Below are 26,717 nucleotides of genomic sequence, written 5' to 3' on the forward strand. Positions count from 1 at the left end.
AATACATACACATATATGTATAACTGAATCATTTTGCTGTACACCTGAAACACTGTAACTCAACTATACTTCAATTAAAAATTTTTTTAAATATACCTGTAAAAAAATGTGGCTGCTTCTCCTATGCCCCACAGAGCAGTCTGTAAAACCGAGCCAAGAACAATAGTGCTCTTTCCAGGTAATTATTGTTACTATCTGCTTATCTCCATGGCTCTCTGATCCCAGACTTCTTGGTTTTGTCATTACCTTCAGTGCTTTCTCCTGTATACTTCTCCAACTTTGGCATTTCCCTGGCACTTTGAGTTAGAAAAGTCTCCCATCAGGAGAGAGACTGACCAAAGCAACTCCATTCCACAGGGGGAATATATAATTACATATATATAATTTTACACATATATATACATTTATGTATATATAATGTGTTTTATATATCTATATAATGATTATGAAAGTAATGCATCCACTGCTAATGCTGTTTTAAATTCTGCTTATTGCACTTTCAATTTTATAAAATCCTTCCCTTATCTCATCCAGCTTCCTTTTATTTATGTCTCTCGTTCACCTCTTTCCATTTCAGTCAGTATTACAGATCCATGTTTTTCTCAGTTTTTTGCTAAGGCAAATATTTTCTAATATTTACTTTGGTTTCCTTTAGTAACTTTCTCACAAATATGCTTTCCTTTTGCAACTTGAGTACTACTTTCAAACATCTCATGCTGACGTTTTTTCCAACTTTTAAAATTCATCTTTAACCATAAATAAGACAGGACTGATAGGGGATGGGGTACCGTCTATCTGTTGCTGTTCTTAGATATTCTTCTTAGATATTCAACCTGAGGGACTATTCTTTTAAAATGTCACTACCCAGATCAGAGGTAATACAGTGTGAGGGGTTCAGGGAGGCAGACTGTGCTATGGGCATCTCGAGATGGAGAATTCAGATCCGGGGCTGCTTTTTCTCATAGTCTAGTAGAATCATCAGCATTTACTTGGGCCTAGCTTTCAAACCTGGCACAAACTATGACCTATGACTATGTCTTCTTGGCATTACAACCCCCTAAATCTACTACCAGCCCCTGCCAGGCTGTTAGCAGCAGCAGCCGCATAAGCCCTGGGCGCTCCCAGCCCGGCTGCTTGCAAACATTGCTGATCAACAGCAGTGAAGGGGAACTTGAGTGGTATGTACTTTAACTGTCTCCAAGCCCCACACTTATCCTTCCAAATTACAGGGTCTTCTCTTTCACTTCCTTCCTAGGGATACTGCTTGTAGGAGAGCTGCCCACGTTTCTTCCCCCTCTGAACATCCAGTTTTCCTGTTAGCCTGACTTGGTTTGGTTCAAAACCCCCAATTTAGAGTTCTCTGGTGAAATCAACTGGAACATGTGGCTTCACATGCTTCCCTACAAAGTCTGACTCTAATCATGAGCTCTTAGAACCCTCTAAGCACAGGACTGCAAAGAGAAGAGTGCTTAAGAGCATTCAAGCATCATACATAATGCATGGGGAAGGAGGGAGGGGGAGGGAGGGGGAGGGAGGGGGAGGGGAGAAACACCCCGCGAGTCCCTTCCCTATGTGGGGCTGGACACCGGCCCTCTTGCCACACCAACCACCCAGAGGGGGCAGAAGATGGAATGCCAAAGAGTCACACTCATGTGGGTGATCCTGCCCAGTTCTAAAAGTCTGCTAATAACTGTCTGTAATCTGATAAGTGATGTCACCCTGGAAAGGAAACTTGGAAAAGGGCTTGGGCCAGGAAGGGAAGCTTTAATCTCTCCCCTAGAAGCCTACAGTGAGTTAAACAAACAAACACATGGAAATTCAAGAACTAAATTAGACACAGTCTTATGAAAATTCTTGGCAAAGTACACGGCAGTTGATCCATCATGAATTATTAACCCAGGATGGATATGGCTTGGGACACATCTGCCCTTTTGAGGTTGGCATCATGTGGGGAGCTCTACTTTCTCACAAAGTAACTCTTAGTGTCCTTGTTAATGGGATGTGTGGACATTTCTCTAAGGCCCAAATCCTCTTTCTGGGAGTCAAGTGGGTGTACTCAGGATGTATCTCCCAAAGTATCAATAAAACCCTACCTTGTACAAGCAGCCATTTTAACTATATTTTATTCAATATGTGAATAAAAATACAAATGAATAATTAAGTGAATACTATACCTTGGGAATCCCCCTAGAGTTCCTAATAATTTCCAAGAAAGAGTTGTGTATTAATTCCCAGCAGTCATCAAAAGATGGATTAAAGGCAATAATGGGCTCATTGACTTCAAGCTTGATCATGATCAGCTGAGGTATAAAGAACTCCATCTCTTGGTAGGGCTCCTCAAAATCATTCCCATCCTTCAGGAGACATAAGATATGGAAATTATTACAAAATGGAACCTTCTAGAATCAAGGGAGTGAATCTTACCCATTTATAGTACTACATGGGCACCAGAAAAGGAAATGAAAGGTACCATGCACTGTTCATATTTAAAATAAGGGCAAAGTATGGCTTAGCCCACCTGAGTTCACCCTCTCCCCCTTCTTCGAAGCTTTGATTCAGTATGTTTACTTTGCTTGGAAATTCCTTTGTCAGTATTTCCAAATCCTCCCCATCCTTTAAAATTCAGCTCAAAATCCCCTCCCCTGGGAAGCCTCCCTGTTCCCCAGCAAGAAATAATCTTCCACTTCTGAACTTCCATATTTCCACTTCCTTATGGTATTTTATCTTTCTCTCATGAGATTTACATGCACATCTTCTCTACACTAAACTTAAGGGCAGGATCTGTCTCTGATCCATCTACGTCCTCCAAAATATCAAAAATATCATTTAGTACATCGTAGGTGCTCAATAAAAATTTGTTGACTGAATCCACAAGTATAAATACTTTATCTGTATACCTCACATGAAGTTGCTAATTAGCATATAGTATATTTTAGACACTAAAATTGTCAACCTTCCTGCAGTAGAAATATTGGTGTGGAGATATTTCTAATTCCCAACACAGGTTAGTAACACAAAATACCTTTCATAAACTACAGTGCCTAATGAAATTGGCATGGGGCAGCTGTAAAGTACTTGTCCAAGTAATTGATTCTAGAGATATCTAGATTGGTTTAAGGATTATTGATAAGCATTAGTTGAATGCCTACTATGTACCAAATACCCATAAATTTCTTTCTTTAAGATATATGAAGACATTAGTTTTCCCTTTGTGTGGAATTTTAGAGTGAGACTTGTTCCCACATCTGAGTTTCTTCTGCTTAGCCAGTAGATGATTACAATGACATGTATAGATTAGTCCACTGTAGAGTGCTAACAGTGCAGTCTAAATTCAACAGCATTGGTTCTACATTCTTTTGAGCAAAAGGGCAATTGTTCATTTTTACTCTATTTGTAAAAATGCTTAGAACTTAACCTTTTCTAACAGGCAATTTTAAATTTTATAGCTCTTTTTAAGATAAAATGGCACATAATATAAAATCCAAAAGAATATTCCTTGATCTCCCAGGTTATCTAAATTTAAGGGATGCTTTGAAAACCAGGACTTAGTGTTTTAGTTTTTAATCTAGACTTCACTGAAGTAGTTTCATGAAAGAAGTTATTAGGTCAATAAAGCCTTTTGTTTTTAGAGGTACCCTTTCAAAGACTGAAGAACAAAAGCCAATATCTGCAAGGAACACACACAACAGTCCCTAAATATCAAGCCAAAAATTGATAACAAACCGTTTTCAACCCCTTCTTTTAATAGAGAGGATGAAAAAGTGACCACTCCCTCTACTGTAGGAGGTATGCGTTCCATTTTATTCAACCTTTCTTTAAATTTTCTTAATTTCTCTAGTTCTATAGATTTTTACCAATATAGTAGGAGGTAATTATCTCAGGAAAGGTTGCTGTGTGTTTAAATAAATCATTTTTATAAGCTAATAATCACCTGATATGTGTTCAAATCAAGATCTTACTTTTTGGCTTGGCTAACAGCTGAGGACCTTACATGACTGAATCCTGAGTCTATCTCAGTTGATTCCACTCCAAAGGGTCTACTGCTGGTCCCCTACATACCTTGTGTACCAAGAAAAAGGAAACGAGGTCCTTCAGAGACTTAATGACCAACTCCCTGAGCTGGAGTGACATGAAGGATGCAACAGAAGCAAAATATTCCTCAATGCGACGAGAGGAGCCATAGTCACTCTTGGGAGCAAAAAGGATCCACTGCTCCTTCTGGGAGACAAAAAGCTGGGCACAGGTGGGGATCCATCTGTAAAGAAAGCAGGGCGTCTAACTAAGAATCTCTTCCAAGCTCCAAGAAGTCCTCTCAGCCACTCCCCACTCCCCACAACAAGGCAGATGGCTCCTTTCCCATTAAGCAGCTTTGCAAATTGGTACTTTCATATCCCTGGCCACTTCACCTGCCAACATCCCTTTCTGGAGAAGACAGTAATAAGATTTGGATTGAGAGGCTATTCTCCCATTAGCAGTACCCAAGTGAACAGTCCTGCTGAAAGACGAAAGTGTCTATAGTTTCTTCATTATATTCAGAGATTGGGGTAAAGGGGTATAAGGAACTGGAATGTTCTCTCCAACTTCTCTCCCTGGCGGATGTCTGTTTTCTGATTGAGACTTTATAGGGGGAAAGAGAAAGAGGAGAAAAGGAAGGAAACTTGGGAGGAGAAACTCCAGTGTGGCAGTGGCTGCTCAGAAGTTGAGAGCAGAAATTAGAAAACCGAAAGAAGAAATGGATGCCTCATTGTTCCTTTCATCCTACTTCCCCCAATTTCTAATTCCCAGTGGGAACCACGGGCATTTGCACCCTATCACTTCTCTTTTCTGACTGCTAGAAAAGTACTACTCTAACAGTCAGAGAAGTACTGGTAATAGTCATAGTTGTAGATGTAATCATTATATTTAATGGCTACTACATGCCAGCTATTGTATAAACATCTTCTCTGATAATAAAAACCCGTTGGTAGGTATTATCACCATCATCTCACATAAGGGAATTTCTCTGGCTCTGGACACAGTCCTGCATGCATTTGCAAAGGAAAAAAGAATTAAGTGACTAAAAACTCCCATCCTTGGAACCCTGCAGGTATTTATCTGGGCCACCTGAACACAGGTCATTTACATGCATTGTCCTGTAACCCAGCAAGGCCTACAGGATTTCAGAGGGAGGGAATGGAAGTGGTACTCTCATCGAGGAATGGTAATGAGAGAGTTTCAAAAAGGCAGAGGAAGACCAGGAGTGAGGGTCAAAGATCAGTGTACATGAGGAGGCACAGAGGCTGTCGGGGATGGGAACATGGGAGGAAGAGAACAGAGGAAGATGTCAGTGAGAAGTCAGCAAAATCTGTGCACCCCCCAGGTTGGATACGTTGTCACTTCACAGAGTTTTTGATCTTTATGATACTGTGATAACAGCCCCATTCTGCGGCCAGATACTGACTTGTTGAGAAGAATTTGGCGTGCTTCCATGCAGTGTTTCTGGATGACATCCTGATATTCGTGAGGCAGCAGAGGTAATTTTCCCGCCAGTAATTCTGCTGTTCGAACAAACCTGAGGTCTTTAAATCTGCAGAAAGAGAGGGGAAAACTTCCTAAGCTAAGTAGATGCTTTATAACAAACTTTGTACGATGGGTTCAAAGGAAATGTATTTTCAGTGAGAGGAGATATAAACAGATTAAAACGAATTATATCTAAAAAATCTGGGAGTCTGAGGAGGGAGTGGATAGTTCACAAGAACTCTTGCAAGGAGTAGATAAACTCAGCAGGTATTACTGAGCCTTCCTATGTGTCCTGCTCCGGGTAACCAATCTGGGGAGTGGGATTTTGACACTGACCTGGAATTTGGCTGGCTGGGAACTGGGATATCAAATGGACAAATCAAAGCTCTTTCCAACAGTGAAGACACAGAGGACAGGGCAAGCAAAGCACCACCTTCATGATCAAGTGGGTTCCACTCAATCCTCAATGTGGCCCCTGGGTGAGCTACTCAAAACAACTTGGAGGTCCACTTTGGTCTGAGCCCAGAAAACCCTATAGACCTGCCCCCGACAGCTGACAGGCTCACCGAGACACCCACAGCATCCCTGGCACAGTACCTTACATAGTACGGGTACTCAATAAATATTTGTTAAATGAAGACATGAATCTCTTCCTGCCCTCTCTGATGATAATCTTACCTTCTATTTCTCTCAGATTAATGGAGGTTCTGCCCTTTACCACACTCCGCAAGGCCTTTTATAGCTTACAGGGCCACCATTTCTCTTCCTGACACCTATTCATTCATTTATTAATCAGTCTTTTAAATCATCAGTGCCTACAACTTCCCAAACTAGGTCTTTGCTCACTTTCTTAGCTTGCCTCAGTTCTCGCTTCTCATTTTCATCATCCACTGTAATGACCCATTAGGCACTTTCCCTCATCCTTCTAAAATCCCGCAGTCTACATTTCTATTCCTTTTTGGTGGAGGTGGTGAACTTAGTCTTCATCTTGTCTGGCCAGTCACAAAGCACTGCTAGGGGAGAGCAGAATTTGAGGACCTCACTCTCCACACACTTTGATATCCAACTCCAGCATGGCCCTGGTCACAACCCGATAACTATGTTACTCATCTTTAGTTCAATCCTAAAAAACTTCCCACACTGGCCAGAAAAATCTACTCTTTCTTCAGATCACGACCCTCATTCTGGCCCCTAAACCCCTCACCCTTCACTGATCACTAGGTGACCTCTTTAAATGTTTAAAGCTAAATGCTGCAGGTCATATAAGAATATTTTTCTGTAGCATTTCCTTAACAAATCTTTCTCCTTGATGATTTTTTGGTTCAGCTGACAAAAACCTACATGATTTTGGTTCACTTTTGTGCCTTTGTTGCCTATATAATCTTCTTCAGGGAACCATGAAAAGCAAGTGATAAGAATCCTTCTTATAGTAGAAGCTATATGTTCAATAATTTGTCATCTTCACTATATGATCAAATTAGATTCACGTGTACATCCTCTTGGTACTGAACTTCTGGCAATTTTACCAGTCCTGTGACTGACTTTCTTGTTAATTTCTAAGTTAATTTATTTTTTGAGGCCATAAACATGCTTGTAGTTAAAGCAGTATCTTCATTTATTGAACAACTACTGTATGCCAAGCACTGTTTTAAGCACTTCACCCAACAATCCCATGAGGGAAGTATTGTTATAATTCTCATTTTGCATATAAAGAAACAGGGGTCCAGAAAGATTAACTTCCCCAAATCACACAGTTCATCAGGGACAGAGCAAGAACCAGAACCTAGGCTGTCTGGTTTCAGAGCCCACTCTATAAATTATTACTCTTCTATAAATTATTATTATATACTTCTGCCTCATTAAAAAATTACTTTTTTCCCCCAATGTCCTTACTAGCACCTCCAATGCCTTAGAAAACTGAATTCAGTTCAAAGAGGGAATGTGTTTATTTCTTATCATTGGTGGGCTCTGTCCTAGGTTGACCCCACCTGCAATTCCTTTTTAAAAATAGGTAAAACTAAGAATGTGAAAAAACAAGTAAGTTATCCAAGTAACAAGGCTCTCCAAAGACTAAACACATTCACAGCTATAGATCCTCCCCAAACAAAATATCTGAGGTACTGATTAAGTTCACCCAATCAAAATTACATAAACATATCGGCCTCTAATTTTTCTAATAAAAAACCCAGATGGTGGCAGCTCATCATTTCATTAGCCTGCCTTTGGTGAACTCTGGTGGCCTCATTCTCCCACCAGGATTCACACCCCTTCTTGAGGGGTTCATAAAAAAAATCAGTCTTTCTTCCCAGTGCAATTGATGAATGGATAAACAAAATGTGGTATAGCCATAAAATGGAATATTATTCAGCCATAGAAAGGAATGAAGTACTGATACATGCTTCAATATGGATGAATCTTGAAAACATGATGCTAAGCGAAAGCAGCCAGACATGAAAGGCCACGTATTGTATGATTCCACTTATATGAAATATCCAAAGTAGGCCAATCCATGGAGACAGAAAGCAGATTAATATTGCCAGGGGCTGAGTGGAAGGGAGAAGAGAGGGTGACTGCTAATGGGTACAGGGTTTCTTTCAGGGATAATGAAAATATTCCCAATAGTTTCAGGAAAGTTGCCCAAATCTGTGAGTATACTCAAAATTACTGTATTGTACACTTCAAAAGGGTGAATTTTAAAGTATGTGAATAACAATTTAGAAAAATGAAAGAGAAAAAAAGTGGCTCCTGCCTCCTCTGGACTTCTACCACTACCTGTGGCAAATTTAGTCACTGATGAATATAACTGAGACTACTGTTTGCCAACCCTGTGCTGGCCCTGAGTTACATAAAGGAATAACCTCAAAAAACTAAAAATATACATATAGAGTTGCCATATGAGCTAGCAATCCCACTCCTGGGCATGTATCCAGACAAAACTATAATTTGAAAAGGTATCTGCACCCCTATGTTCACAGCAGCACTATTTACAATAGCCAAGATATGGAAACAAGCTAAATGTCCACTGACAGATGAATGGATAAAGAAGATGTGGTACACACACACACACACACACACACACACACACACACACAATGGAATATTACTCAGTCATAAAAAAGAATGAAATAATGCCTTTTGCAGCAACATGGATGAAGGTAGAGATTATCATACTAAGTGAAGTAAGTCAGACAGAGAAAGACATATTTCTTTCCACACTTATCACTTATATGTGGAATCACTTATATGTGGAATCTAAAATATGACACAAATGAACTTATCTATGAAACAGAAACAGACTCACAGACATAGAGGACAGACTTGTGGTTGCCAAGGGGGAGGGAGAGTGGGAGAGGGACAGAGTGGGAGTTTGGGGTTAGTGGCTGCAAACTATTATATATAGAATGGATGAACAACAGGGTCCTACTATATAGCACAGGGAACTATGTTAGATAAACCTGTAATAAACCATAATGGAAAAGAATATGAAAAAGAATATATACATGTGTGACCGAATTCCTTTGCCATACAGTAGAAATTAACACAACATTGTAGATCAACTATACTTCAATAAAATAAATTTTAAAAAAGAATTTGGAAAGGAAAAAAACTAAAAGACTCAAGCCCCCATACATTTCATAGGCTAGAGAGAGTCAAAGTCATAAACATGTAATTATCATTCAGTGTGATACATTTCATAATGGAGGTCTAATTAACACCTACTGGATACTTACATCAGGCACTATTCTAAGTACTTTGCGTGTATTAAATTATTTATCCCTCCTACCAACACTACGAAGTAGGAAGTCTTATTATCCCAAATTTAGAGATGAGGATGTTACTTATGAAGCAGCACAGCTAGAGGCGGACCTGAGTAGGCCGGCTCCATGTGAGTGCTCTTAACCAGTATGCTCCAGTGCCTACAGACAGGCACTGGGTGCTGTGAAGACACAAAGGAGGGCCACTTAGCCCTGCGTGGAGAGTTGTCACTTGCTGTTCATACTGCACTTTGGGTCTGGGATGTTTGTCATTTTACTTCAAGGGCAAGGCTACTTCCACATAAGATGATCTCTTATGTGTGGAAGCAATAAGGAAAGGGAAGAAAAGGGACGGGAAGCACTTCTTACTCGGTAAACCACAGCTGTTTCAGGCTGAGCATCATGGGGTTCACTGTGTGCAGATGGTCCTCGTTCCACTTCTTGGCATTCCTGTAGACACTGTGCCAGGGCACAGGGGCCCGGATCACTCTTTGAGGAAATGCTCGGGGGATGCTCTCGATGAAGAGTCTTTTCCTCTCCATCGGATCCATGAGGATGTAATCAACTATAACCAACAGGGCAAACACTTGTTATGAAGCAGGGACCTTGAACACTCTGGGCTCTTAGCGTCAACACTTTAAAGGTAAATGTGCCTCTGTCCATTTACACTTGGAAATGCTCCCTCATTTACAAGGTCAGTGGTAATCTCCTGGGTATAACTAAATTGGGTAGGTTCCACTCTGTTGGTATGTGAGATATTTCAGGGAAAGAGGAATATAACTTTACAGTCTGGAGTACTTCGAATCTGGAGTTGAGTCCTGTTAGGATATCTAGCATTATGCATATCAGTGAATTAGTATTTGCTGATACCTCATTACTCATTAACTGATTTCTCACACCAAAATAGTTACATAAAAAATAAACACAATGGATGACATCAGATACCTATGAATGGAAATTTAGAGGCAAATGTTTCACGTGCTAAGGACTGGCAAAAGCCTCACAGAGGAAGCACCATTTAAGCCGGGTCATAAAGAATGAGTAGGATTTTGTCTGAAGGATAAGAAGTGCAGTTCCATGACTTTTGTATAATATACTCAAGGTGCTGCGAGTCATTCTGTGGCAGAAATAACAGGTACAAGTGGTAGAGTGCAAGGTGGTAAGACTGGAGAAGTAGGTTGAGGCTGAAATTTGAAGGGCTTTACATGTTTACCCTTGTAAGTTTGGTTCTAGCCTATAGCAGACAAGGCGCCATTACACTGACACCATTAGAAGGTTAATTAAGAAATTAAAAATAACAACTTGGTAAGTATAGCTGTGCTCCAGATAAAATGGGAAGTTGGGGAACTAATATGATCACCTCTCCCCTTTGATGTGTTTCTCACATTATTCACCATCATCAAACATTTCCCAACGACCTACTGTGCGCACGAGACATGGGGCTAAATATGAAGGGGAGGGAGGATCGATGATACATCAGCTAATGTCTAATAAGAGAGCTGAGACCCATAAGAAAGACAATGCCAGTGTTAAATAGCCGTAGAGAAACAGTGGCACGGGAGAAGTTCCAAAGTGGGATGAGTTGAAAGTAGAAACAAGAAGTGCTATGAATGCAGAGGATGGAGTCATCACTGAGGGTTGCAGAGATCAAAATACTTGAGGGAAGAGGCAGGTCTTGAACTAGATTTTAAATGTGAGTAGGCCCCTACTTCTTAGTGCTGCTACTTACAGTAAGTAGCACCTGAGTAGCACCTGCATCACCTGGGAGCTTGTTAGAAGTGCAGAATCTTGGGCCTCTCCCAAACTCTACTGAATCAGAATCTGCACTTTAACAAGATCTTTAGGTTAGATGCACATTAAAGTGTGGTAAGTACTGGTGTGGACATGAGTGATGGTGGCGGGGAGCATTTGGATGAAAAGTTAAACAATGTTTTTGGCATTTTCAGAGTAACCAGGGTGAAGGACTGACAGTGAGAGGAAAGAAGGTGCCTCCACATAGGAACCCCTGTCCCATTTATGCCCAGCCTTACCAATGCTTTTCTTGAGGCTACTGTAATAGTCATTTTCCTTCTCCTCCACAAGGACAGTCATCAGGGGTTCCAGGAAGGGACTTGTCAGCAGTGTGTTAGAAATCAGCTTTGAAATCCGAACCATCACTTCATCCTCCTGGGGGGCAATCATGTCTTTCTGGACTCCATTGGTCAAATAGTAATAGTATCTCTTCCGTAAACAAACCACCAACAAGAAAATGATCAACATCAATTGGCTAACTGCGCCCACTTGCCCACACCTGTCAGCCACCAAGGGACCCTGTTCATACAGCACCTATCTCCATCCGTCACTCGCTCCTGGGCCTGTGACTTCACACTCATTGCAATACATCATTGGCGAGTATTCCCCATGACTCTGGAGGAGTCAAACAAAGCCAGAGAGATCTCAGCGTGGTATAAGGAAGGACTTGTCCAACGCCACGCAGATAGGAACAGTGGAAGGAGGACTGAGGCCAGGGATGGAGGTGGCATTATCTGGTGAGCTTTAAGAAGAGGAATGACAAGCTCAAGTGGACTCAAATAATTCACTCTCCTCAACAACAATGCTCCTATACAAAGAAACACTTGATCCTGTGGCTTGTAGCTGTCCGTGGGGAAAAACCCCCAAGCCTGAGTGAGACTTGGGAGTTAGCTCTTCTAATCCAACCATGGGACTTTTGAGTTTAGAAAAGCCACACAAACACAGGAACTGAACAAAAATGCCCAGTGGGACCTGGTGACGTTAGGAAGTTTGGTTTATTTAGGGCTTGCCTCTAAGCTGCTAGATGGCTGAGTGGCTCTGGAAATGAATAATTTCAGATGGATGAGAAGCACAAAGTATAGGAAAGGGTTTGAAATCAGATTTGACCTTCAGTGCCAATTGTCTGTGGTCAGAAGAGGCTGAGCTTACATCTCTTCAACCTTAATACAGGACAAATTCCAAACTTCCCTCATTATAAGAACTGCGTGGGGTGAGGAGAGAGGCTCCTGTTAAATGCAGATTCACAGGCCCCCTGCTAGGGCATTTGGGACTTGTTAGCAAGCACCCCAGGTGATTCTTATTTTCAGGCAAGTTTGAGAAATGCTGTGTAGCTCCTAAGAGCACAGAGATGTCAGTATCAGCCAGACCTGGTCTAAGTTCTAGTTTTGCCTCTTACTGACTGTATAACCTTGAGCAAGTTACTTAATCAGTCCCCCGCCCAATTTCCACAACTGGACAATAGGAATAACCATAGTCCCTAGGTCTTGAATGGGGTCAAGCATCTAGAGGGTTTAGCATGGAATTTTGCTAATAGCACATGCTCAGTTACTATGGGTTTTTATTATTAATCATTTTACTATACACTATAAATTCGCAAGCTATTTGTTCTTTTAAGACAGGGGTTGGAAGCTCAAAAGTCTACCTGGGACCAGGCAGGTAACGTTAATAACTGAAAGTTGGCTGTACATAAGAAAATAATAAGGAATTGTGGAGACTGACAAACCAGAGAATGTATTTCTCATCTAAAGGAAGTGGCTACTGTTCTGCTTCAAATATTTTAATTTTTTCAAGAGAGGTAAGAAATCTAGCTTATGTGAGATTTCCTTTACTTTCAAAACACATCTATAGGCCAAATTCATCTCATGGTAGGGTTGCCGGATAAAATACAGGATGCACTAGGATATACTTATACTAAAAAATTATTCATTGTTTATCTGAAATTCAAATTTAACTGGTGTCTTGTTTTTGTTGTATTTTTGTTTTTCAAAATCTGGCAACCCCAGCCTATGGGTCACCATTCCGCAACCTACATTCTATGAGGACCCAAAGGCACTGATTCCTAAGACTTACTAGAGCAGAGAATTCAGGCACGCACACCTTCATTCAGTAGTCTGTCATGGGGTCTGGACTTCAGTATTTTTAAAACATTCCCTAGGTGACTCTGCTGTTTTTCTCCAGTTTAGAATCACTGAGATGCCAAGAGTAATACTTAGCAAATTGAGAGAAAGGAGGCAATAAGAATGTACCTCCAAGTCTGATTCAGTTGGTTTGGTTTCTTGACTTTCTATTTCCATCTCCTGCTGTAACATCACATCAATCTGTTCTTCTGGACTCATTGGTCTGCTTCCTGGGAGAGTCAAAGATGTCACCACCTCCGTCCTCATAGGTAAGGAGGTTGAGGTGCTGCGGGCCAACCTCGTCCTGAAAAGTAGACACAAGCTCAGTCCTTGGTTCCATGGAACACCTCATAGGTTTGTTAGCGTTGGTTTTGCTTAGTTGGCTAATTTATTTTTATTTAGAGCCTCAAAAAATTGGATTAAGAGGACTGTTGGGGAAAAAAAAACATGAGTAACTAGGTATCCAGGAACGCTTTAAAGTCAAGAAGCAGAGCATGGCTTTCAAGAGACCACAGCCTTCTTCAGTTCAGCCCAGTGTCCTGCAATCCCCTGTGCCCATAGGGACACCTTACCCAGTGAGATCCTCTTTGTCTTTGGGGGAGAACTTCATTTTCTTCTTGTTAGGCTCTGATGAGCTTTTATTTGCTAGAACAGTAGAGAAGAAAGACATCAGTGATGAGCAGTGGCCTTGGGCGGTCCTCTGTCCACAGGGATGCCAGTCTCAGGGTAGTGCAGGAGAACACTAAGCAGGGTGGACTTGGTGTGGTGGGATGACGCAGGTGATGTGGGCCCTGTACCACTAATTACCTGTGTGACCCTGAAGAAGTGACCATCACTCCAAGCCTCAGCTTCCCCAACTGTGAAATGGGGATGAGCATACCTTCTGTTATCCCATACACTGGACAAGTATTAATAATTGCTCAATTCACTCCCCAATCCTATATGCTCTATTTTCTAAACATCAGGTGTATTACTGCTTAATATTTTTCTTTAAATAGATTCAGACTTTTAAATCTAATATATTTATTTTAAAGGAAATATTATGATTATCACAAGTAGAAAAACCAGTATCATTTGCAATAAATATAATTATTGCAAATAGAAAAACTGATGTCATTTGTAATAAACAGAAGGTATTGCAATAAATATCATTTGTGATAAATAAATTCAACAAGTAATATAAAACTCTACTATTATACTTTAACTGGATACTTGCTTAAGATTCTAGCCTAAGGAAACTAACATGTCATAGAGACATGTTAAAGACATACTAATATGAATTTGACATTTTGAGGGAATCAGAGGAGTGAAGACTCTTGGTTAAGATGTATTTTGAGTTCATACTTTAATTTCCTCAACTTACTCCAAATATAACAATAATAGAAAAAATATTCTTTAAAATTAAAAAGACAGTGCATTGTTCGAAAAGATGCTCTTCTGTGTGGACTAAAAATAAACACGTTGTGAACTAAAAGTCTTAAACTTGGCTTCTGGCTCCAGAAGCAGGCAGAAGTAGTTAGGTGTTTGATACCTGGGGGGAATAACAGAACCCAAAACATACCATGATTGTGGGGACTGCAGGTAGGCTCACAGCATGAAGCCAGGGCTGCCCTACCCAAGACACGCCGAAAAGACAGCAACACTGTCATGCAGATAAAGCACTTGTTATCCTCAATTCACATGGTGGCCACAGAAAGCAAAGAAAGGCTGGTAATATCTAGGCCAAGCCTAACATCGCCTCAGGGACCAGATCTACAATCCCCAAACATCACCTTAGGACGGGAGTCCTAAGCCACCAATATAAGATCTGGTACTAATTTGGGGTCCAAGATGCCAGATGAAGGCATAAGGGAAAAAGGCAAGATTTTAAAAGGTATGTCAAAAGAATACACTGTTTGAGTACATTTATATGTGAGAGCAACCAAAACTAACCTATGGTGACAGAAATCAGAAAGTGGTTACCCTGGGGTGGGATGGTGTTGGGTAGAGGAAGGAACTGATGGGAAAGGAGCACAAGGGAACTTTCTCTAGTGATGGAAATACCCTATATCTTATTTGGGTGGTGGCTATATGGTGTAAACAATTGTCAAAACTCATTGAACTGAACACTTAAGATCTGTGCATTTTATTGTATGTGTATTATACCTCAACCAATGGGGAATGCATGTAGCAAGAAAGGGAAAAACTCTCAATATAAGTCTGCAAACTAAAATCCCATAACACATGAGAAAAACCAATACTAAGAAAGATAGCAAATAAACTCAAAAATTGAGGGACATATTTATAAAATGGAAATGATACAGCAATACTAATAATTCTCTAAAATAAATGTTTAAGATCCTCCAAGTGATTGATATTGGAAGGGCTATGTCCATGAGAATAGAATAATAAATTGGCAAGTGTGGTCCTCATAAATAGAACCAATTAGGAAATCTGAAAACAAAAAGATACTGTCATTAAAACAAAACCCATTCATTAGACACGTTAAACTCAAGACTGAACATAGTTGAAGAGCAAATTAGTGAGCTGGAAGATATATTTGAGGAATTCACCGAGACACAGCAGAGAGGATAAAGAAAAACATGATAATGAGTTTGAGACAGCAGGCAGAGTGAAAGTCTCCAACACACCTCTAACAAGAACTACTAAAGGATATCCTTAAGCAGATATAGGTGTACCCAGTGGGACTAAACAAATTAATACATATAAAGTACTGTGGTAAGCAGCTTCCAAGATGGTCCCCAAGGATCCTCACTTCTTGGAATCATGCCCTTGTGTAATCCTCTTAAGTGTGGGCGGGACCTACCAACTCACTTCTAACAAAGAGAAAATGGCAAAAGTGATAGGATGTCACTTCCAAATTTAAGTTCCAAAAAGACAGTGGCTTCTATCTTGCTGGCTCTCTTCTCTCTCTTGCTCTCTCCCTCATTCCCTCTAAGGGAAGCCAGAAGTCATATTGTGAACTATACTATGGATAGGCCCATACGGTAAGAAACTGATGTTTATGGCCAACAGGCAGTGGGGGATGTGAGTGAGATTGGAAGAGGACCCTTCCCTAGTTGCCTTTCAATGACTGTGGCCCTGGCTGACACCTTGATTGTACACTTGTGAGAGATTCTGAGCCAGTTAAGCCATGCCCAGATTCCTGACAGAAACTGTAAGACAACAAATGGTAGTTGTTTTAAACTATTAAGTTTGGGGGTAACTTGTTATGCAGCAATCAACAAGAAGCACATGGAGCAGTGCTTGGTGTATGGTAAATGTCATGCTAGCCATTACAGTCATTCCCATTTCAGAGATGAGGAGACTGAGGCTCCATGAGGTTACCCAAAGTTAGGTGCAGCAAAAGGTGGAGCCAGGACTAAAACCCAGGATTAGAAATCTCACTCCAAAGCCCTATTCTGAGTGGGTATGGCACACAGCCAGAAATACCTAATGGCAGCCCCTGAACAATCTTCTCCCTGGGGACGCTGATGGTGACGGGCTGGTAGACCTTCAGCAGGTCCTTCAGCTTCAGGTCCTGGGCCATCAAGGAGTAGTTGTTGGCAATGGAGTTGCTGGGTCCATTGTGGTGGTGCTGCTCTTTGAAGGGTGCAGCCAGGGTCCATGATGTGCGTTGCATCAAGGGTGGGTAAAGGCTGTGCGACATGACTGTCTACAAGGGAAGAAATGCACAGTGACACATGATGAGGGACATCACTCGGGGGGCCTGGGCTCCTTAGGGCCAGGCTCCACTCACACTGAGACTCATGGCATCCCACATGCCTTACACGGGGGCTCTACCTTCTGCACACTGAGTGCAAATACTTTCGGAATGGACACCAACTGTACTTCTCTGACCATTGTGAGCATGATTTCTGATGACAAGGATGACAGCTTGCTTTCAATATTCAGTAAATTTGTGATCAGATAATTTACATCTACTGTCTTTATGGCTATGGACGTGGCTATAAGGTAGAAATAACTGTTCTCATTTTACAGCTGAATATGGAGAAGTTCAGAGAGTTTAAATAATGCAGCAGGTAAGTGAGAAGGCCAGATTCTAACTCACCTTTGTGTTACTGCATAGCTTTCTCCCATGGTGCTGTAGCCTCTTCCAGTGGCAAAAATGACCAAGGCCTCTAATGCCACTTGTCAAGTCTGACTGTTTGCCCCCATACTAGTACAAGCAGAAGAGTAGCAGCCAGGTGAACATACCTTATAGAGTTCAGATGGTTCCTCGTTAGAAGAAGCAGGCAGAGGAGGCAACTCTGGCCGCATCTGGGAGTGGCTCATGTGATATATCGAGTCATTTTTGTGGATCTGTGGGAAACAGACACAAAGCCACTCTTCAGGAATTAGGAAAGATTTCCAAGCTTCTGAGGTTGATAAGGAGTAAAAAGGTCCTCAGGAAAGGTTTTAGGCACAAAGTTCTGCCATACAGCACCCTTCTCACCCCTATCCACTGTGTAGGTTTCATTTCTTAATTGTTAATGTCTCTCCTCTAGCATCTCCTCCTTGGCTACACTGCAGTGAGCAAATTCAGATATATTTTTTTTTCCCCTGGGAAGAGCCCAAATCTGAGGGCACCTCCAGGTACCCTACCCTGGGTTGTAATTAAAGGGGTTGACTTTAAAAAATTGACTCTTGCATTTCACATTGGCAAAATTCCAAATAGAAATTTGCTTATGCAGTGGCATAAGTAACTCTGTGCTTCCTGTGGAAAGAAAAAGTATCATTTAAAGAGTGTGGGCATGTAGGTCCACCATGCCATTCAGAGAGTGAGCCTCAGACAGAGGTGAACCTGTGGCTCCCACTGCCACTCTCAGCTCCCGGTGCCTTTTCACCTCAGAGGTGAAGGTGATTTCAGTGTTGAGCAATGCTGTGTGTGTTTCTGTCCTACACCCAGCCACTATAAGCACGACGACTACTTCATCTGGGGCTGTGATGGAGGAAAACTTCTGGGCTGGACTTACGGAGAGGTGTTGCTATACAGCACTTTAAAGGTGGTTTAATGGATCTGCAAGTATAATTTTGGCTCTTTGTGATTTTTCACCTGAGGCAATGACTGTGTAAGATGAGACGTTATTGGACAGATTTGATTTATCTGGGTCAGCAAATTAAGTCATGCAGGGTAACTGAAGGTAGAGACGTAGGGGGTATATGAATCAGATATTAGCCATCCCATGCCCCAACCAATCCCTCACTGATGACTCAACCTCATAAAATAATAACATTAACAACAATGACATCTGCCATCATTCTAAACATTATGCACCAGGCACTTAGGAGATTCTTTATACCCATGTTCTAGCTGAAACCAAGGCTCACAGAGGATAGGTAACACATACTAGCCACACAGAGGTGCTTTTATTTTTTAAAGATTTTTTTTAAGATTTTTTTTTGATGTGGACCATTTTTAAACTCTTTATTGAATTTGTTACAATATTGCTTCCGTTTTATGTTTTGGTTTTTTGGCCATGAGCCACGTGGGATCTTAGCTCCCTGACCAGGGATTGAACCCGCACCCCCTGCATCGGAAGGCGAAGTCTTAACCACCGGACCGCCAGGGAAGTCCCCAGAGGTGCTTTTAAATACACATCACTCAGCATCCCAACACACTGGAAATGGCAAGTATCACTTACACAGCAAATTACTTTGGGAATGTGTTGATGTTAAAATTAAACAAAAACATGCAAACTCTTAAACAAAACGCATACTGAGCCTGGGAGTTTTAAAAACATAATAGGTTCACTGATCTAATGGCCTAATTCAGTGGTTTTCAAAAATTTCAGACCCACTAACAGAACTTTATTAAACATGGGGATGCTCAGGCTCCACCTTAAACAAGATGACCCTGTTGTTTTCAGCTTAGCACTGTGCCTGTCTCTCTGCTCTTGACCTCAATTTCAAGGATCTAAGAATCGATGAATCATCTCCAAGAGCCTTCTCTTTCACTAGCGAAATTAATATCAGATCTGCACTGATGAGGTGAACAAAATGAAAAAACTCAGCATCAACTTGAAAGGAACCTGGCCATCCAAAATGGGTACTATACCATCCAAGGCAGATTTTGGCAGCAGTATTTTCAGGGAAATGAAGTCATTCATGGTTTCCTTCAGGATCCCAGATGTGACTGGGACCTATACGGACATATACTGATTGATAAGTTAGGGCTGTCTGCATTTTGTCTTTGCAAGCAAGAAGGTTTTGTGGTCAGTGGAAATCTTTCCCTTGGCCTAGCTTTTAAATCTGTTTCAAATAAAACTATTCATTAAAAGAACAACAAGCAAACACCACAAATTTCAGACATCTTGAGTAAGTTACAGTTGAGGAGACTCTTTTGCAGTTGAGGAGGATATTAACATTATTCTGGAGGTGGCTTAGCATTCATGCTTCTGCTTATGGTTGGGGTAAACCTGATTTCAGCCCTGACATATACTGGGAAGTTACTCTTCCCAGCAAAACAGGCAGAATAGAGCCCTAGTGGACATAACTGGCGCTACTCCAATTTCTGTCCATGCTGTATAGTTTCCAGCCTGTGTCCCGGGTAGAGCATGTGATACAGGTCTGGTCAGTCAGAATACTCTCTCCTCCTAGACACTGTGATTGGTTCAGGGATAGGTGTGTAACCCAAGCTGGGCTAATCACAATCATTCCTGACACTTTTGGTAGTGCCATTGAGAAAGAGGTACTCTCAACAGCCATCTTTGCCTTATGTGAAAAAAGTCTTCCTTAGATTAAAGCCAACATAAAAGAAAGCAAAGCACCGGAAGGACAAAGACAGACTCCCAATGACATCAACTGGACCCCGGGATCCAACTTGGACTTCTCAATTTCTTGAGCCCATAGATTCCTTTTTGGGTTTGAGCCAGACTGAATCATAGGTAAGTCCCTCCATACTGAGAGATGGTCATCCAAGAGATAGACACAGAGGCAGCTGAGTCATCATATAAAGAGAAAAGCCATTCTTGGGATAATAAAGAAAGAAAACAACATTTTGCAAGAAAGCAAACTAGGCACTTTCCTGGTGGCACAGTGGTTAAGAACCCGCCTGCCAATGCAGGGGACATGGGTTCGAGCCCTGGTCCGGGAAGATCCCACATGCTGCAGAGCAACTCAGCCCGTGTGCTGCAACTACTGAGCCTGCGCTCTAGAGCCTGCAAGCCACAACTACTGAAGGCCGTATGCCTAGAGCCCATGCTCCGCAACAAGAGAAGCCACCACAATGAGAACCATACGCACCTAAACGAAGAGTAGTCCCTGCTCACTGCAATTAGACAAAGCCCGCACGCAGCAACGGAGACCCAACGCAGCCAAAAATAAATAAATAAAATAAATAAATTTATATTAAAAAAAGAAAGCAAACTAACATTGAGCATTTTGCAGAGCACAATGGAGAGAAGCAGAACCGCTGAAGAACAAATTAAACTTTAAGCTAGTTCATAGGCACAGACTAAGACTTATACACACAGAGCCATTAAACCATGATAGCAGAAAACAGCTCAGTTCATGGGACAGGGACACATGGGACACATACAAGATTAGCAGATCTAGAAATCAATTCATAAAACAAAGAGAGTTTTCTTGAACACACCTGGTTAAGAATCCTCTGTGGCACCTTCAAGGTGAAAGAGATGGAGATTTTTGTAAGAACTACCTGGCTACCCAAAACGGTTTGTTAAAAATACTAATGCGTAAGTGTTCTCTCTGGTAAATGGCAGAGCATTTCCATTTCAGGGGGTGGGCTCAGTAATTATCAACAAATCCACTTTAATTTTACAAAGTTTTGATTTAAAATGCTCCTCTGCAGTGTAAAATGCGCCATACACTTCAATGTACGGCAACTTAGTGGATCTTGGCTTCTCCACCAAGATTCTGGCACCTAGATTGGGTAGAACTGTTACTTTCAGGTGCTTATTTCTGACTACATGTGATGTTTGCAAGTCCTTCACGGAAGCAGCTTCCAAATGCTCACTTAAGAACCTGCAACAGCAGAGTCACTAGAGTCTTAGCTAAAAATACAGACTGCAGGGCTCCACTCCAGACCTTTGAGATCAGAATCTTTGGGAGTGAGGCCAAGTCTCTACATTTTCAAGATACTCCCCAGTATATTCTTATATATGTACTTCCAGTGCTGGGAACTGCTGGATGGAACATATGGTCTAATGGCCTTGAAAAGGAAGGGAAAGAAAGGTGTCTATTCCTGAAATATTCTCAGCAAAACTTGAAGATGTCCAAAAGCCTAATTCAGAACAAAGCATAATTCAAGGACATTATTTGATTAACAGATATGCCTGGTCAAGGAGATCTAACATGGCAATTGGTTTATGACTGAAACATCCCCTTCCCACCCACTTCCAATTTCCCTACATGTTGAAAATACTACAGGTATGAAAAAAGAAATACACCTTAAAATTCATACCTACCTTCTGAGATGAGCAATCCGCGTCACTCATGTTCTCCATTCTAACTGGACCTATAAAAATATTTAAAAAAGGAACAAAGAGCTCTCAGTTTCTTCCTCTCCTATCAATTCTTCCTCTCCTAGCCAATTTCAGTGGCTCTGAAATTCCTTATAGCATAATGGGGATGACACAGATTACGGAACTTTCCAGATGTTCTGAAAGCTCTGTTCACAGGGCTGCCTCTCCGAGGTCATGGACTTCAGCCCCCTGAGGAGTTTCCAGGTAGAAGAGGAGAGAAAGGGAAGCTAGAGAATGAAGGAGCAGCCTTGGGGCTCTGCTGGGCTCTGTGCTGCAGCTTCCCTGTGATGGCCACTCTTCCCATCCCCTGAGCAGCACCTCCCTTGGAACTTTTCCAGGAATACACCGACTTCACTGTAGAGAAAAAACTGAAGCAGAGTTACATACTAACACAGAGAAGAGGGAGGAAGCACCCCACCAAACATTCCCCCTGGCAGCCTGAACTCTTCTCTCTCCTCCTCTCAGGTTATTTTTAACACTGGAGGAGCTTGTACCCAGGTCCTGGGGCCAGTCACAAGGCTTCAGCGTCTGTTGCTAGGGAAGGAGGGGCCTCTGTTGTGCCCAGATACAAGACTGGTCTTGACTCAGCTTTGTGTCCAGGTCTCTCCCTTTGCTGTAGGTCAGCTGTCCAGCATGAAGTTTCGGTGACAGGAGGGAAGGTGGAAAAGTGTTTAGCAATGATCCAGGAGGTGAATGGCAACAAGAGGTTATGCCTTTGGAGGGGCCTAAATGCACACAGAGCGGTGGTTAAATTCTTGGGCCCTAGAGTCAGACAGGTCTGGGTTCAGATCCTGCCCTTCCCATTTAATTAGCTATGTGGCTTGAGCAAATTGCTTAATCTCTCCAAGTGTCCTTTACGATGTAAAATGCCAACAGTGTGTCAACCTACCTCATAGGTGGGCTTGAGAGTTAATGAGATAATACCTGTAAAGCAACCTGCACATAGTAGAAGGATGACCAACTTGTCCCAGTTTCCTGGGACTTTCTGGGTTTTAATACTGCAAGTCCTGCACCCCGAGAACTCCCTCAGTCCTGGGCAAACTGAGACAGCTTGGTCACTCAACACAGTAGGCACTCTGTAAGTGTGGCTAACATCATTCTCATGATAAACACAGGAATACATGCACACATATGCTCACACACACAAGATATAATTAGCTGCTGCCCAGACATTCAAAGCACACGTTAAGTGGTCACTTTCAAAATTTTCTCAAAATCAAGTTAGACTTATTGAGCTCTTTTTGGGAGACAGGCTTCTATATATATATGTATGTTTTGTCATTCAATTTTCCCCCACACTCCATGATGTTGCCATTTTATGACTGACGAAACCAAAACTGAGAAAGAAACATAATTTTCCTAAACTGCCAGGACTTCTAAGTAGTGCTGATACAATGTGAACCCTGTCCTTATGACTCCAGAGTCCAGTGTTCTTTCCATAAAGTACCTGCCCATAAAACAAACATTTCTGAGATCTTACGATGAGCATTACATAGTACCAAGTACTTCCATTTCTCCTTTTTCTTACTTTTCCCTCAAAGTTTGGCTTTCCATACCTTCAAAATAACCTTGAGAATCCTCATTCCTTACATTTGCACTCTCTACCATAAGGTATATATACAGTTTCAAATAGTGTTTGGAATAAATGAGCCAGTGACAGGGTTTGAGACTTTAGATGGAAATGGGGTTATTACCCGGCCTCCTATAATAGGATATGAAACCCCATGTCCCACAAAAAACCCAGCAACTGTATGTAACCCAACAAAGTAAAGAACTCTGGAAGGGGCCTGGTAGGGTGCCCATGAGCCCCGTGACCTTGTGGGTGAGTAGGAGACACACCTCCCTTTAAAATTTTGTGTGCTTTAAGTCTACCTGTGTCCAAAAACATCAAAGCAATAATTACAGCTTTCATTTATTGATGTATATTAGCTGTTGGCACTGTGGTAAGCACTTAATGAGCATCATCTTCCCAAATCTTCTCAACAATGGAGAAGATGAATACAACTATCCCAAGTTTTATGACTGAGGAAACTGAGAAACAGGGAGGTTAAGTAATTTGCCCATAGTCACGCAGCTAGGTCAGTGGCAAAGTTAGAACTTCACCTGATTATGGAATCTGCTCCGTGGCTTTAACCAAAAGCCTACATGTAGTCTGAAGAAAGATAGAAAATAAAAAAAAATATCTGCCAAAGAGAATGAAACTTCCATCATCTCCCCTCTGCCCCAGGCCACCTCACCGGCACCAGAATTGCTTGCTGACTTAATCTTCTGTTCAGCAATTTCCAAGTGAGGATGCAGTCCTCAAATCCCTTAATCAACTTCAAGTACATAGGGTTGCCAGATGAAACACAGGATGCCCAGACATACTCATCCTAAAAAGTTATCTGTTGCTCACCTGAAATTCAAATTGAACTGGCTGTCCTGTATTTTTATTTGTTAAATCTGGCAATATGGGGAGAAGAGGTCAGCTAGCCTCTAGGTTATCCCCATCTTTGTGGTGTTAACAGCTTAGAGTCTCAATCTGTTGCTGGAAGTTTTCACACGTTTGTAATTCAGAGCCCAGTGTTTCTGGCAGATCTTTTCTGAGGCTTGAAACAGTTGCTTATCCAGGGACTTATTTTATTGACCCATCCAATGGTCAGCAAGAGCCAAGTCCTTGTGCTACTGAGAGATGCTAAGATTCCCACCGTTGGGTAATATATAGTGTGGTAGATAGAGAAGGCAGCCAACACACAAGGAAACCCAAAATCTGGCTGGTCCTACAACAATGCAAGTGAAAGGAACTAGAAGATTCACAGAGGTTCCCCTAGATGGCACCCTCGAACAAAATTTCCAGTGAAGGCCTCAATTCAGCTTCCCAAAGCAACACCCACCAGGGAAGGAGGGTTGCAGTTTTGTCCTAAAGAAAAAAACCCTCCAAACCCAAACAATAACCAACCCTTTCCTGGATGGGGCACCCATCACACTGCAGCTGAACAAAAGGCATGAAAACGGACAGGACTGCCTGAAACGTAAAAATTTAGGGACACTTCTCCGTCCATGTCCTCCTATCTTCACCATCAGCTCCCCCCTTCTTGGCTCTTGTGGAGTTAGAGCACGATCCCTTAGCTTATTATTATTATCCCCAAGCTTATTTCTCTATCCACCAGCCTGATTATTTCTAGAAATATTAGTTGGTAGAAGTAATACATCATTGGTGGGTGGGCAAAATCAGTGAAAGAAGTCAAAATAAAACTGTATCGCATATTTGAAAGTTGCTAAGAGAGCAAATCTTAAATGTTCTCGTCACAAGAAAAACAATTCTGTCACTGTGTATGGTGACAGATGTTAACTAGGTTTATTGTGGTGATTATTTTGCAATATACACAAACATCAAATCATTACGTTGTACAGCTGAAGCTAATATAATGTTATATGTTAACTACACCGCAATATAAAAATAAACAAAAAAGGGCTTCCCTGGTGGCGCAGTGGTTGAGAGTCCGCCTGCCGATGCAGGGGACACGGGTTCGTGCCCCGGTCCGGGAAGATCCCACCTGCCGCGGAGCGGCTGGGCCCGTGAGCCATGGCCGCTGAGCCTGCGCGTCCGGAGCCTGTGCCCCACAACGGGAGAGGCCACAGCAGTGAGAGGCCCACGTACCACAAAAAAAAATTAAAAATAAACAAAAAAGAAAAATAAACCAAGTAACCATGATAAGACACAGAAAAAGAAAAGCACAATATGTTAAATATTTTTGAGCTCCTCCTGTGTTCCCGATAGGTGCTAAGGTCTTTACAGACATTATTGCACCAGTCCTCACTACAACCCTGTGATTGCTTTGATCTTTCCTAAAGAGTTATTTTTCAGGTGCCTACGGACACAAGTCACAGAGGAGAGACAGATCAGCAAAGGTCCCTGGATGGAAAGGGCATGAGAACCGTGCAGCAGCAGGCCAATGCTCAAGTCTATCCCTCTCCATTTTACAGATGAAGCTGAAGCTCAGCGAGGTTAACTCATCCACACAGTAAGACTCTGCCCTGGGATCAGAGTCCAGGACTGTTGGACCTCGGTTCATGGTCTTTACGAGTTTGTTCTATGGCAGTTGTTCTCAACCTAGACAACTGTGCCCCCCAGGGGACATCTGCCAATGTTTGGGGAGCTGCAGGGAAGGAAAGTACTACTGGCATCTAGCGGTTGGACGCCAGGGTTGCTGCTAAACATCCTACAATACACAGGACAGCCCACTCAACACAGAATTTTCCTGACCAAAATGTCAATAGCGCTCGCTGCCCCTTGAGAAACCCTGCTGTATGGGCTGGATTTCAGGCCAAGGAACATGTGTTCTGGCTCTGACTTGAAACTGAAGGATTTGGGATTAGACTTTTTCATTTATAAAATGGAGATACTAATCGAACCGATCTTTAGGGATCTCACTGGCTCATGATATTTGCGTTTGAGAAGTAACGGTTAAAACCTTCCAGTCAAGGTCGTACCTCGTCACTTGTCTGTCCTGAGCTCCAGAGATGCTTCCAGAAGAGCTGGTTCAGGGTATTTAGGCAGGGGAAGCCCTGAGACCCTGGGAAAACCCGTTCTCAGCTGCCAGTCCACCTGTCTCAGAGATGGCCTGGGCGCCCTCACTCCAAGCCAAGAGTGTAGGAAGGGCAACTCTCTCTGAGCCTCAGTTTCCTCACGTGCTCCTCACTCGTGGCTTGTCCGGGAGGCTCCAAAAAGCTGAGGGAGACAGCGTCCTTTGCAAGAGCTGCAGGCGGGGAGAGCCAAGCGGAGGGGAGGGGAGGGAGAGGAGGGACGGCGCGGGTCCGCGCGGCGGAGGAAGACGGCCGGCGGGGGTGGAGTGAGAAAGCGGGGTGCCGCTTCACAGCCGCCGCTTGGGCGTGTCTCCTCTAGCTGCCCGCACACGCAGCTCGGCCTGCAGCGCGCCGCCGGGACCAGGTGAGAGCTGGCAGCTTGGGCGCAGGGGACCCGGCTGGCTAGACAGCCCCCTCGCCGGGCGGGACAAATTTTGGAGGAGGGCGGGGGGGGGGGTCGGTTGAGAGGATAGTCGGTGTCCCACGCCCGAAGCCTTCAGCACGACGTTTGGTAATAAGGGGAG

The 26,717-nt window shown here is 42.4% G+C and overlaps 1 protein-coding gene across 1 annotated transcript in view; it reads right to left on the reverse strand.

The window, feature by feature from the left end:
* The window catches only part of DNAH3 (dynein axonemal heavy chain 3), a 194,695-nt gene extending 168,540 nt beyond the window's left edge, over window positions 1-26,155 (reverse strand). The window contains exons 1-11 of the mRNA XM_060124014.1: window positions 26,101-26,155; window positions 21,571-21,620; window positions 17,360-17,464; window positions 16,583-16,817; window positions 13,735-13,807; window positions 13,292-13,466; window positions 11,285-11,474; window positions 9,624-9,819; window positions 5,441-5,566; window positions 4,060-4,255; window positions 2,175-2,354 (exon numbers count right to left, since the gene is read on the reverse strand). Of these exons, the coding sequence (XP_059979997.1) occupies window positions 2,175-2,354; window positions 4,060-4,255; window positions 5,441-5,566; window positions 9,624-9,819; window positions 11,285-11,474; window positions 13,292-13,466; window positions 13,735-13,807; window positions 16,583-16,817; window positions 17,360-17,464; window positions 21,571-21,609 (1,515 nt within the window). The 5' untranslated portion in view covers window positions 21,610-21,620; window positions 26,101-26,155. The remainder of the gene's footprint in view (window positions 1-2,174; window positions 2,355-4,059; window positions 4,256-5,440; window positions 5,567-9,623; window positions 9,820-11,284; window positions 11,475-13,291; window positions 13,467-13,734; window positions 13,808-16,582; window positions 16,818-17,359; window positions 17,465-21,570; window positions 21,621-26,100) is intronic.
* Between the last annotated feature and the right edge of the window lie 562 nt (window positions 26,156-26,717).

Source organism: Lagenorhynchus albirostris, chromosome 15, assembly GCF_949774975.1.
Source record: "Lagenorhynchus albirostris chromosome 15, mLagAlb1.1, whole genome shotgun sequence".
NCBI classification, from domain to species: Eukaryota; Metazoa; Chordata; class Mammalia; order Artiodactyla; family Delphinidae; genus Lagenorhynchus; species Lagenorhynchus albirostris.